The 12,684-nt window shown below is 40.8% G+C and overlaps 1 protein-coding gene across 4 annotated transcripts in view; it reads left to right on the top strand.

Annotated features, from left to right (window-relative positions):
- The window catches only part of xpr1a (xenotropic and polytropic retrovirus receptor 1a), a 96,048-nt gene that overhangs the window by 66,562 nt on the left and 16,802 nt on the right, over nucleotides 1-12,684 (top strand). For all 4 annotated transcript variants that reach the window (XM_057840564.1, XM_057840563.1, XM_057840561.1 and 1 more), the window contains 7 exons: nucleotides 3,597-3,698; nucleotides 7,280-7,500; nucleotides 7,925-8,074; nucleotides 8,147-8,230; nucleotides 10,154-10,235; nucleotides 10,328-10,515; nucleotides 10,591-10,770. In XM_057840564.1, the coding sequence (XP_057696547.1) occupies nucleotides 3,597-3,698; nucleotides 7,280-7,500; nucleotides 7,925-8,074; nucleotides 8,147-8,230; nucleotides 10,154-10,235; nucleotides 10,328-10,515; nucleotides 10,591-10,770 (1,007 nt within the window). The remainder of the gene's footprint in view (nucleotides 1-3,596; nucleotides 3,699-7,279; nucleotides 7,501-7,924; nucleotides 8,075-8,146; nucleotides 8,231-10,153; nucleotides 10,236-10,327; nucleotides 10,516-10,590; nucleotides 10,771-12,684) is intronic.

Below are 12,684 nucleotides of genomic sequence, written 5' to 3'. Positions count from 1 at the left end.
ATGGCACAAGCAGGCAGAGATATATGTCTATTATGAAGCCTTCGAGGGACATAACCATTATGGGTCCCCTCTGAGGTGCTCCATCATCACTGTGACACACGCATATGCGCACACACATCATGAAACAAATGCCAGGGCATTCAGGAGTGCAGAGAGCCTTTAAACATTGACTAGCGAAGAGGATAGAGAGGTACTACTTGGCTGACGATTGCTATACAATAGAGTTGTATGGAGTAGTCAGTGGAACAAAATATAGAAAAACAGACTAAATAAACATTCTACTTTGGCAAGATGATTGTTACATCTTTCTCCCACAAACGAATTGAAATTGACAACATTTAAAATATGAAATCGCATCAAATGAAGTATAAATGTTAGAAAATGTGTCTTTAGGATCTAAGCATCTCCATCTCAGGATATCAGAATACTGTGGAAAACCTAAAATTAGTACATCAGTGGTTCAATTCTGAAGTCTTTTTTAATTTTGGTAGGATTCTAATAAGTGTGTAATAAATCTCTATAATATATAGTTTGCACTTTTTAAATTGAACTACCAAAACAAATTCACTTTTATAGACCATACCCTACTTTATTGAAACATATCTCTGGTTATTAGATAAGATTGTAATTTGAGGGTTCTTATTACATTTTGTTCCATTCTATCCAGAAGTAATGTTGGCGTCTCCAAACTGTCTGCCTCCCTCAGGTGTAAGATGTTGAAATAAATCTCTCGATCAGCCAGCCGAGCACTAATAAGGAGCCGTGGTGTGCAGCCGAAATAGAAGATGTGACATTTACACGAAACACTCAGTTGATTCAATTAAAGATATGCCATGCACCGTAATCACTGCATGAATTTAAAAACTTTAGGTGATTGGGTTTCATTGGATTTACCGGAGCTGTGAAGACGTAATGAAGTGATGCTCATGCATGCTCATGCAGCTGCTGAGGAGATGATAGTGAGATCAGAACCGAAGCGGATGAATTCACAGACGAAAGTTGCCTTTGTTCTTCGATATCACGTGAATGTGACACTGAGGTGAAACGCACTCACATATTCGCACTGTGTGTCCTGGGTCAGCAGGAGATCAGCGAGATGAAGCTTTCATCCTCCATTTCCTCACTCACACTCTTTCAAGTCTCAAGTGTGAATGTTGCTAGAAATGTATGAATTTACTCCAAAATATTCCAGGAAATGTAATGTGAATATTCAGGCTATTTCCCCTTCACATCCAGGATACAAACATTTTGAAAACATATAAATCCACACTGCAACGATCTTTCATTGAATGTCAGTCCAGTGTGTATTCTGCCTCGTGCCCAGAATTGAATCGGTTCTAGTTGCTAAGAACCAATGACAGAATAATTGGTAGCCTACTAAAAGGAATTGATGGCTGGATTTAGCAAAATCCTGCTTTTCTACATTTCAGTCATTTTTTCAGAACCCAATGATGAGCGTTTCCTCAGCCCTTTTTTCTAATTACCAATTAGCAGCAGTAACCTTCATTCAAACCTTTTGAATTACATCACGAACCTAACCTAATGCAAAAGAACAATCATTCCATTATGAGATATTGACTCTGCCTGTCAGTAATTCAAATTGCACATCAGATGGCCAAAAGGTCAGCGAGTGTAGCTGTTGACACTGATGCGACATAGCTGAGAGACTCTTTGATATTAATAATTTTTTAAAATTATACACTGCCAGTATTTTATTACTACAGTGGTATCTCGACATACGATGGTCGTTGGTTTTGAGTCGACGACATGCTCGAAATAGGACGATTTATGACAGCGTCGCAATTTCTTTGTTCTTTTGTTTTATTGTGATAGAAATCAACATGAGTCCAAAGGAAGTTAGTGCAGGTGGTGAAAAAAGGAAAAAAGATGACGCTTAGCATTGAAATAAAGAAGGAAATGATAGAAAAATATGAGTGTCGCCTGCGAGTGACTGAGCTGGCTAGACAACGCGGCTCACCGTTTGCTCCCCAACCCCGCCAACAACAACAGAACATGAAAATAGAAAGGAAGAACTTCCCACTCTTCCACACCTCTCCAACTCTTTTGTCAGTCACACGGTGCGTTCAGGAACAGCATGCAAAACACAACTGCCACATTATAACCTGATGCGTTACATCAATTTATTATTATTATTACCTGTATTATAATATTATTATTCCGATTTGTATTTATAATTTATTTGTTTTGCTATGTGTAATTGCCATTAGTAATTGTACCTGATTTATTTAGGATTCAGCATAGGTTTTTTGGGCTGTGGAACGATTAAACGAGTTATAATGTATTCTTATGGGAAAATCCCGCTCGACATACGACCATTTCGACTTACAAACCAGGTCCTGGAACGAATTAAATTCCTATGTACAGGTACCACTGTATATGCATATACATATTATATTGTATGCTATTATTTTAGCATTACAAATGATGACTTTTGTGGTCGTGGGAGTTCGTAACATTATGGCTGCCGTATTTAAATATTATGTACTATCCTATCCAAATATATTTGTATATATAAAGTAAGTACATCTACTGGTACATAAAAGTATAAAAGCTAGCGCACTAAATCCAATTGCTAGTGCTAACTATTCACATTGGCCAATTTTGTAATTTCTTCTTGTCCTGGTGAATGGTATTTAATGAGAACTTAATTGTTAATAAGGCATTGGATTACACAGACTCCATTTGTTTAATCTTGTGATTTTAATTGACCCCAAACCAAATTTTAAGGCCAATTATCGAGAAATTTAGGACAAGGTGCTCACATACTTTTTCGTCCTTCTGTAGCAACAGCTCAGTTTTAATTTCCAGCTGTTCTAATTACACTTGTGATCTTATCAGAGATGCGCTGCTTTTTCTTTCCGAAAATACAGCTAATATCGAGTGAAAGGTTAATTTGTATTACAGCTGCTCTGTGAACTTCCCTTTTCCTTCTTTATTAGATTTGCCCTTCTGGAATGGAGTGTTTGCTCCTGTACAGAGTAGTTTATTTTACAGGATTGAAGGTGGGAAATCATTTTTTTCTCGTAAAGCTGTTGGACTTTCAGGATGTTGTTTAATGTTTTTTATGTTTTCATCAGGCTTGGTGGGTGTGAGTATTGTTTGGATGTAGGTGTGTGTATAAGCCTTACACGCACCATATACTATAAGGGTATTGACAGACTGCCTGGGGCATGTCTTTCTCATTACTTTGCAAAATGGAAAGCTTTGCTTTCTAGCAGTTTTTCTATTATGGCTGATGTTTATGAGGCTGGTGTTTATGAGGTGACATTACCATCAGATATGGTGCTGTGGCTACTTTATCCTACGATAAGCTTCTCCTCCTTGAAGAAAGCATTCCAGTTCAGCCACAATTATGTATGCCTCTTGAATGAGCTTTTTTATAAATTTGATGAGTTGATAAAATGGATTACCAAAGGAATGTCATTTTATTAATATTTTTGAGTTTCTGTGTTGAGTTATGGGAAACCCAGGCACTAAATTGTAGTAAACACGTGTAACCATTCCATTCGCACTTTTATTGTGTTACCGTGATACACAGCAAAACTGACATTTTTATGTTTCTCTTTATCTTGCAGTCACAGATGAGGACACCGTGAAGCGATACTACGCTAAATTTGAAGAGAGGTTTTTCCAGACATGTGAGAAGGAGCTGTTGAAAATCAATACATTTTATTCAGGTAATTACCATAAAACCTCTGTCTAACTTTTTCTCAAACATTGCCCTCTACTCATTTTTTCCATGTGGCATAATTCATCACTGGCCGCATTATCCACTTGAATTATTAGATGCCAGATCTCAATTGTCGTTTTTCCTCCCAGACAAAAAAAAAAAGGACTACTGTTAAGATGAGCAATTGAAATATAACCTAACCAATGGCATTAGTAAAAGGGAAATTATGGCCGGCCCAATCTATTCTTCAAGCCTACCCACCACACATTTACATAATCAGCCCTGCAGACTCTGCAGGTGAAAAGGAGGGCAAGGTTGATTTCGTGTCTGGTTCCACATCTTAAGTAGGAAGATTTATTTACAGGTGACTGACAATATTTACAAGGCAAATCATATTAAACACCAAAGCACTTTCCAAAAAAAAAAAAACTTAAGGGACAGAGAACACCTTCATCCCAGTGACAAGAATCTTGATTGATCAATTGAAAAAACAAAGAATTAAAATTTTCTGATGTGTAATAGTAGGAAAAACATACGTTAAAACCAGTATTTCTAGGAAGTGGCTGCCCAAAACAGGAGCAGACATTTTATCAATTATTTTAGCCAACCAAATGCGAGTATCACAGATTGCCCTTCCTTGTGACATCAAAAAAAGTCATTGTTGCATGCATCAGTAAATGTGCAGATGTACAACTGATGTTACATACTGGCTGCCCGCTGTCATTTTTGTGTTAAAACATTATTTTCTCCATTAGCAGAGATGTTAGAAAAATTTGCGATTGTTTTTATACTTAAAAAAATGTTTTTGAAAAACTCTTACACATAAGATACTAGGTGTTGTCTGTATTTGATGACATCTTCCTTCAATTCATCCTTCATCCAGCAGAGGATCCATCCATCCATCCATTATCTTCCGCTTGTTCCGGGGTCGGGTCGCGGGGGCAGCAGCTTTAACAGGGAAGCCCAGACTTCCCTCTCCCCAGCCACTTCAACCAGCTCCTCTGGCGGGATCCCAAGGCGTTCCCAGGCCAGCCGAGAGACATAGTCTCTCCAGCGTGTCCTGGGTCGTCCCCGGGGCCTCCCGCCGGTGGGACATGCCCGGAACACCTCTCCAGGGAGGCGTCCGAGAGGCATCCGAACCAGATGCCCGAGCCACCTCAGCTGGCTCCTCTCTACGCGGAGGAGTAGCGGCTCGACGCCGAGTCCCTCCCGGATGACCGAGCTTCTCACCCTATCTCTAAGGGAGAGCCCGGACACCTTGCGGAGGTAACTCATTTCGGCCGCTTGTATCCAGGATCTTGTTCTTTCGGTCACGACCCAAAGCTCGTGAGCATAGGTAAGGGTAGGTACGTAGATCGACTGGTAAATCGAGAGCTTTGCCTTTCGGCTCAGCTCCTTCTTCACCACTACGGACCGGTGCAGAGTCCGCATTACTGCAGACGCTGCACCGATTCACCTGTCAATCTCCCGCTCCCTCCTACCGTCACTCGTGAACAAGACCCCAAGATACTTGAACTCCTCCACTTGGGGCAGGATCTCATCCCCGACCCGGAGAGGGCACTCCACCCTTTTCCGACTGAGGACCATGGTCTCGGATTTGGAGGTGCTGATCTTCATCCCAACCGCTTCACACTCAGCTGCGAACCGCTCCAGTGAGAGTTGGAGGTCACGGCTTGATGAAGTCAACAGCACTAAATCATCTGCAAAAAGCAGAGATTCAATGCTGAGGTCACCAAACCGGACCCCCTCAACGCTTCGGCTGCGCCTAGAAATTCTGTCCATAAAAATTATGAACAAAATCGGTGACAAAGGGCAGCCTTGGCGGAGTCCAACCCTCACTGGGAACGAATTCGACTTACTGCCGGCAATGCGGACCAAACTCCGGTCGTACAGGGACCGAACAGCCCTTACCAAGGGGCTCGGTACCCCGTACTCCCGGAGCACCCCCCACAGGACTCCCCGAGGCACACGGTCGAATGCCTTCTCCAGATCCACAAAACACATGTAGACTGATCGGGCGAACTCCCATGCACCCTCGAGGACCCTGCCGAGGGTGTAGAGCTGGTCCACTGTTCCACGGCCGGGACGAAAACCACACTGCTCCTCCTGAATCCGAGATTCGACTTCTCGGCGGACTCTCTTCTCCAGCACCCCTGAATAGACTTTACCAGGGAGGCTGAGGAGTATGATCCCTCTATAACTGGAACACACCCTCCGGTCCCCCTTCTTAAAAAGGGGGACCACCACCCCGGTCTGCCAATCCAGAGGCACTGTCCCCGATGTCCACCCGATGTTGTAGAGACGTGTCAGCCACGACACCCCTACAACATCCAGAGCCTTTAGGAACTCCGGGCAGATCTCATCTACCCCCGGAGCCTTGCCACCGAGGATTTCTATCATAAATCTTTAAAATAAGCAAGGCTTTGAATTCCACAGCTCTTGCATTAGATCTCATTATAGATGTGAGCCTTATGTAAATCTTTTAGATTTTATCTTGTATATTTGTGGTGTAATGCCAAATTTTACATAGTAATACTGGCACCTCCATGTGCATATTCACACCTCTCTAGTACAGTTAGTACATCTCCCTGTATCCTCTTAGTACAGAAGGGTTAAATTACAAAGGCAGCGTGGCTACTTTATCTGATGCCAGTTAGGTGGGCGTGAGTCTTAGCAGCGGAGCCATGCAGATAAATTGTGTGCTGACTTCACATAACATTTTCGCCTCAGCACAGCTCCCTGTGAAAGGGGTTGTGACCTCTCTTAAGCTGCTGTTCTGCACTGCGCTCAAATCTATGCTCAACTGGCTGAAAATTCTACAAAGGAAGTCCCCCCTGCACTATCTGTTTTGAGATCGTATTTTCTCCATATGAATTTCCATATGATACTGGGGAAAGCGAAACCCACCTCATCCTTCTATTTTGGTTCATTAACCTATCCCTGCCTGGTCAGCTGGTGTGAATTCCACTTTCCCACAGCACAGCATCAGGGCCTTGACTTTCTCACGCCTCTTACAACTGTCACATGTTTGTGCTGAGTCCACCTGTCCGATAATATTAGTGTCCAAATAGGGCATAAACAGGTCACGTGACATGTAGAGAGTGTGACAAGCGGATCAGATAATATGCAATGCTAGCATTTGCGACACACAATCACAACTCATTTAGTTAATCAGTAAGACTACAGCTTGATTTATAACATTTGTCCAGATGCACAATTCCCGATTAAAGTCCATCAGAGTCTTAATTTAGTTCAAAATGAAGCTTTATTATAGAGTAAATGCATGGACAAGTTGATTGAATTCAATTTATTGTGGATTCACCACGTTTCTCTTTCCCTCCCTGTGTTGTAACTTCGCTTTGACCCACATAATTTCCTCTCACATATCATCGCAGAGTAGGCTAATAGTCTCTATGTGCTAAAGCTTCCTGGAACAAATGGACTGAAAGCAGACAGGACATGTAAAAGGATTTTTCTTTGGTTACTTTATTTTAAATGTGAATTCGTCATACATCACGATCACTAATTTAAGCCTAACGCTTCTTTAGAAATCAAACTACACATCTGATTTGTCTTTTCTTCCCACAGAAAAGCTTGCAGAAGCCCAAAGACGCTTTGCCACTCTGCAGAATGAGCTGCAATCTTCGCTGGACGCCCAGCGTGAGAGCAACGCTCCACCCGGCCTACGCAGACGCAAGACCGTATTTCACCTGTCACAGGAGGAACGTTGCAAGCACCATAACATCAAGGATCTTAAGCTAGCCTTTAGTGAGTTCTACCTGAGCCTCATCCTGCTGCAGAACTACCAGGTATGAGTATGGTAACTCACTTATTTGCACAATTTACAGTTCAGTGTTACTCGCCACATTTATGTGCAATGAAGAGGAAAAAGGGGAAAAAGTCCTATTGGGGTATAATTTGCATTTTTAGGGAGGCCAGAGACCAAGAACAAGCATTATAGATTTTAGTGATAACAATTAAAATGGAAAACAGGCTAAATAAGCAACTTATAGTCCATGAAATGCATTTCTTCTGATGTTCAGAACATTAAGCTTTGATAAACTGTATGTCCAGTACCACCTTCTGGAGCAGATTAATACTGATAATACTTAAAAAAAAAAAAAAAAATCAATATCCAATCAAATCAAAGGTCAAAAAGTCTTCTGATACTGATTGCGATTGATTTCAGAGAGTCCACTGAATATTCAACTGCGTCCCTTTTACCGTCCACAGAATTTAAACTTCACTGGTTTCCGTAAGATCCTGAAGAAACATGACAAGATCCTGGATACCTCTCGTGGAGCGGACTGGCGCGTGGCTCACGTGGAGGTGGCGCCATTCTACACCTGCAAGAAGATCACGCAGCTCATCACTGAGACGGAGGTGCATACATATGTGCTATCTGACCGGCAATAAACATGCATGGAATCTTTGATGTGTGTGTTGTACATCCAGACACTGGTGACCACCGAGTTGGAGGGAGGAGATCGTCAGCGGGCCATGAAGAGGTTACGAGTTCCTCCGCTGGGGGCCGCTCAGGTCAGAATACACAATGAAGACCTTGTCGACATACGTGATCATGAATATAAATTCTGAATCTTGCAAGGCAGCTATCTCAAATAAGCCTTGAACTCCTGCCAGCACAATGTATCTCACTGGACATCTTTTGGCACATGAACTGTCAATTATTTTTGAATGAATGTCAATGAAAACATAATTAACCTATGTATCATAATTATTCTGAATCTATTCAGAATGTCATTCAAATTGTTGTTAATTTAATCCTCATGGTGTGTTAGTCCAAGCTCTTTTCCAGATCACTTTAAATTTGAGTTCTACCCGATATTATTGGGTAGCCGATAAAAAGTATTTTTATTGGCATGGGTGTCAGGGTTCGCGGGCAGGCGAGATGGACTCAAATGCAGGGAAAGAAAGCGAGACAGACAGGTGTGGTGCCAAAATGCTTTAATTTACGTTACCAAACAATCAAAGTGTAAACAAAAGAGTAGGGGATCCAAAAACACAAAGGCAATCAAAAGTCAGGCTAACAAATCAACTTACAGGCAAACGAGAAAACGCAAGGGCACGGGAACACGCGGGGCTCAAACGCTGACATTCACTAAACACAGACGATGTTCCAACAAGGACTGAACAAAACGTCACTTTGGTCATGCGCAGTTACTGCTACTAAGCATTCACACAGCAAACATAGTGGAAAGTCGGCTTTAATTGATTGTTTTTAGAATATTTTTAATTCAAATATATATTGTGATCACGTTTTTGTGCCTTTTGAAGAAAAAAAAAAAACGTGTGGACGCCATACTTCAAGTGGGCAGGTATGTTGTCTTCCGGGCTGAGGAGGTTGTTGTCAAGGAAGTGCATCATTGGCTGTCGCCTTATAAAACTGCACTGCCCCCTCGGGCCTGGCATTAATACTACTTCATTTTCACGTGGAATTGCGACATTGTTCGAATGGAGACTGAACCAAGACAGAATCATGTAAATGCAAACATGAAATGTTAAGTATTCTCATTGCGTCACAATGTGATCGGCCCCTAAATACACAGACAAGGGGTAACGAAACAATGTGGCACAGGTTGGTGACACAAGAGGCAGTGGATTGGTAGACACATAAGGAGCAGCACAACAGGTGAAATCAATGGGCAATGACAGGGACAAGCTACACTAGTCCTTGGCAATAAGAAGAAAGAACACAAAAACATTGTACTAGACATATATGCTTGTTTTACAAAAACTTATTTTTAAAGAATTCAAACTCAGTATAAAGAAACGGGCATGACTGCAATGTTCATTTAACACAATCAAGTTTTTACCCAAGTTGTTCAAACGCAACTACTGCAGGCGATTTCTCCGGTGGTTCTGACAGCAGCGAACTGTCAACATAGCGTCACTGACATAAAACAAGGTAGTAGCGGAGGGATCAAGCAAGCAAGGGATCTAAAAACAAATGATATGGATCTAACAAACGCAAACATAAAGTAGCTTACCAGTGGGGTCACGCTGGTGACGAATGCTGGTGATTCCTACTGCAATCAAACCCCGATGTGTTTTTTTTTTTTATACGTCACCGAGATGGTGACACACGTCAGTGGCCACTCCACCACATTCTAACACCCAAGGTAAATCCAACACAATGGATAGGGCTAGTTGTGTGCATGTAGTAACACAATAGTAAGTAGGGAAACTGGAAAAAAAGAAACCTGACCTGATAAAGAAAAACTGAGATCAGTTTTTGGTTCCTCACCGAAAAATGTGTTTATTAGCTGGCTGTTAGACCCAAAATAACTGAAAGGAATGAAAGGATTTTTTAGACGTTTCTCAGTGTAATTAACTGACCAAATTTGTTAAATAAAATATCATGATTATTATTATTATTTTTTAATTTTCTTTTTGCCACTTTTTGGTTAAAGCATCTCATTTTTGACATGTTTGTTGCTTCAGCCTGCTTTGGCCTGGACGACCTTCCGCGTGGGTCTTTACTGTGGCATCTTCATCATCCTTGCCATTGCTTTTGTCCTTACAGGTAACCCCATTTCCATTGCAATAATTCTGTTTTACTTATACTGTATTGTTGTTTACTGTATATATTTTTTAAAATATTTATTGTTTTTCCAGGTGCAGTGTTCTTCCGCTATGAGAATGTGTGGCCTCTAGTGCGGATCTACAGAGGTGGTTTTCTCTTGATCCAATTTCTGTTCTTGCTGGGCATCAACACATACGGTTGGAGACAGGCGGGAGTCAACCATGTGCTAATCTTTGAGATCAATCCCCGCAACAACCTCTCACACCAGCACCTGTTTGAGGTCCAAATAACACAGTATTTTGGGCTAATAATTTTTACAGTTCTGTATTGATGTTGGTTCATTTTTATGCTGCAGATCGCTGGGTTCCTCGGTGTGTTATGGTGTCTCAGCATCCTGTCGTGTCTCTACTCAGAGTACCTATATCTCCCCATGCAAATCAACCCCCTCGTCCTGTACGGTTTCATGCTACTCTTTCTCATCAACCCCTTCAAGACCTGCTACTACAAGTCACGCTTCTGGCTGCTCAAACTGCTGGTCAGTGGACATTAATCTCTGACAGGCGTCTTTTATCGCATTGAGCATTTTATCTTAGCCAACGAACTGGCAATTCGCTTTGTGTTTGTTAGTTGGAAGAATCATACAAAAAATACTTTAGATCAACTTCATGAAACATTCAAATTTAGGTTGAAAATGTTGGTTGATGCTTGAGGTAGTGTTTAGGACTTGGTTTGATAATGTTAATTCAATTTAATAACTAATAACAGTGTAATTAACAATGGTGTAATTAACAAATCTGAGCCGTTCCACTCAAACCAAATGATTCTAATTCAGTGTTACAAGGAGATTAGTGCTGCAACCATTAATCGATTAACTCGAGTATCCGTTTAGAAAAAAAGATTCGAATAAATTTTGCTGCTTCGAGTATTCGTTTAAATAAAATGGTGTTGTAAATGTTTGTTTTGAAAGTGTTTGCATTTAGTTTTATTGATTTGGGTGGATACACGGCCCTCTTATCTACCTTATTTCACATGGCTGAATCCAGCTGCTCCCTGTTAAGACCAACAAAAGCTGTTTTTGTTTGAGCTAATGTTTTTTTTTTTTTTTTTAATGCATTCGTAATTTAGTTTACAGGCAGATTTAGCAGTTTTTTCATGGGAATATGTGTTTGAGCGATTTGTTAAGAGCATTGTAAAAAAACGTTAGCATTTAAAGCATTTAAGCTAGCGGACTTTTGCTGTGTAAGTTAGCCAACTGTTCTTTTGTTGGACATAGATCCTCATTTATTTATTTTTTTATACCGTTTCAGCTCAGGTATTTTAATTTTTTATGTTCCTTATCCGATTACTCGATTATTCGAACTAAATAGTTCATCGATTAATCGACTACTAAAATAATCGACAGCTGCAGCCCTGAAAGGACATACAACCCCCTTAGATGCAGTGTGCATATTTTCTAAAGGAATATATGTTTTATTTCAAAATTTCTAGATCGGATAAGGACATCTCACGTTTCATTTTTTTAACCAAAAGTCTGGTATTGGTTGATATTAGTGAAAAAACTACATTAGTAACACTAATGAATGCAGATTTATTTTCACTTTTGCTTCCAGTGCTTTTTTGTTTATTTATCGTTATTTTTCTGAATAATGCTTCAAATATTAGGATAAAATTATAGCATATGGTGGCTATCTATGAATGAGGACTATTAGGTGGTTGTACAATTTATGATTTTTTGCCTTAAAAACACCTATATGAGCATTTAGTAGATGACAACTCACTTGGTGACACTGTTGGCTCATTCATTCTAATGGTTTGAAAAATAGTCTCCTGTTAGCAATTTTTGATTTTTTTTGTGTAATGTGTCATTGCCACTTTTCCAGTGTGGATGTGCAGATCTGTTGTCTGTATCTGCTACAACGATGAATACTGTGTACAATTCAGATGTGTATCTTCTGTTAACAAAACCCTCCTGTCTTTCTTTGCTCTTTGTCTGAGCTGTGCTACACGACCACTGTGTGCACACATGTGTGTTTTGTCTGTAAGTGTCTGTGTGTGAGTGTGCGTGTCAAGGGATAATAGAATGCATTCTCATCCCAGGGGAGGTGAAGGCTGTGACTGTGCAATCATTACCAGCATAGATCCATCAGTATGCTGAAGCCCTGAGCTCCTCCTTTCTCTTTCACCCCTGCAGCAGCCCCCTTCCCACTTCCTTATATCCTCATCCTTTGCTGTGGTCTTCCTTCATTTTTTTAACTCACTAATTATCTGCAATATCTACTTGTTACATATGATTATAATCAGTCACACAGAATTTTGTGGGTATTTGATCTTTTGCGATGAAGTATTATGAAGAGATACAAGTGCAATTGGGGGAAAAAAAGTGTTTATCTATTCCAGGAGTGAGCCCGTCTAACAACAAGAGGAGGCAGAGGACAAAGATTTCATAGGG

This window comes from Corythoichthys intestinalis, chromosome 7 (assembly GCF_030265065.1).
Source record: "Corythoichthys intestinalis isolate RoL2023-P3 chromosome 7, ASM3026506v1, whole genome shotgun sequence".
Classification (NCBI taxonomy): domain Eukaryota; kingdom Metazoa; phylum Chordata; class Actinopteri; order Syngnathiformes; family Syngnathidae; genus Corythoichthys; species Corythoichthys intestinalis.
This window is presented reverse-complemented; position numbering and strand designations above follow the sequence as displayed.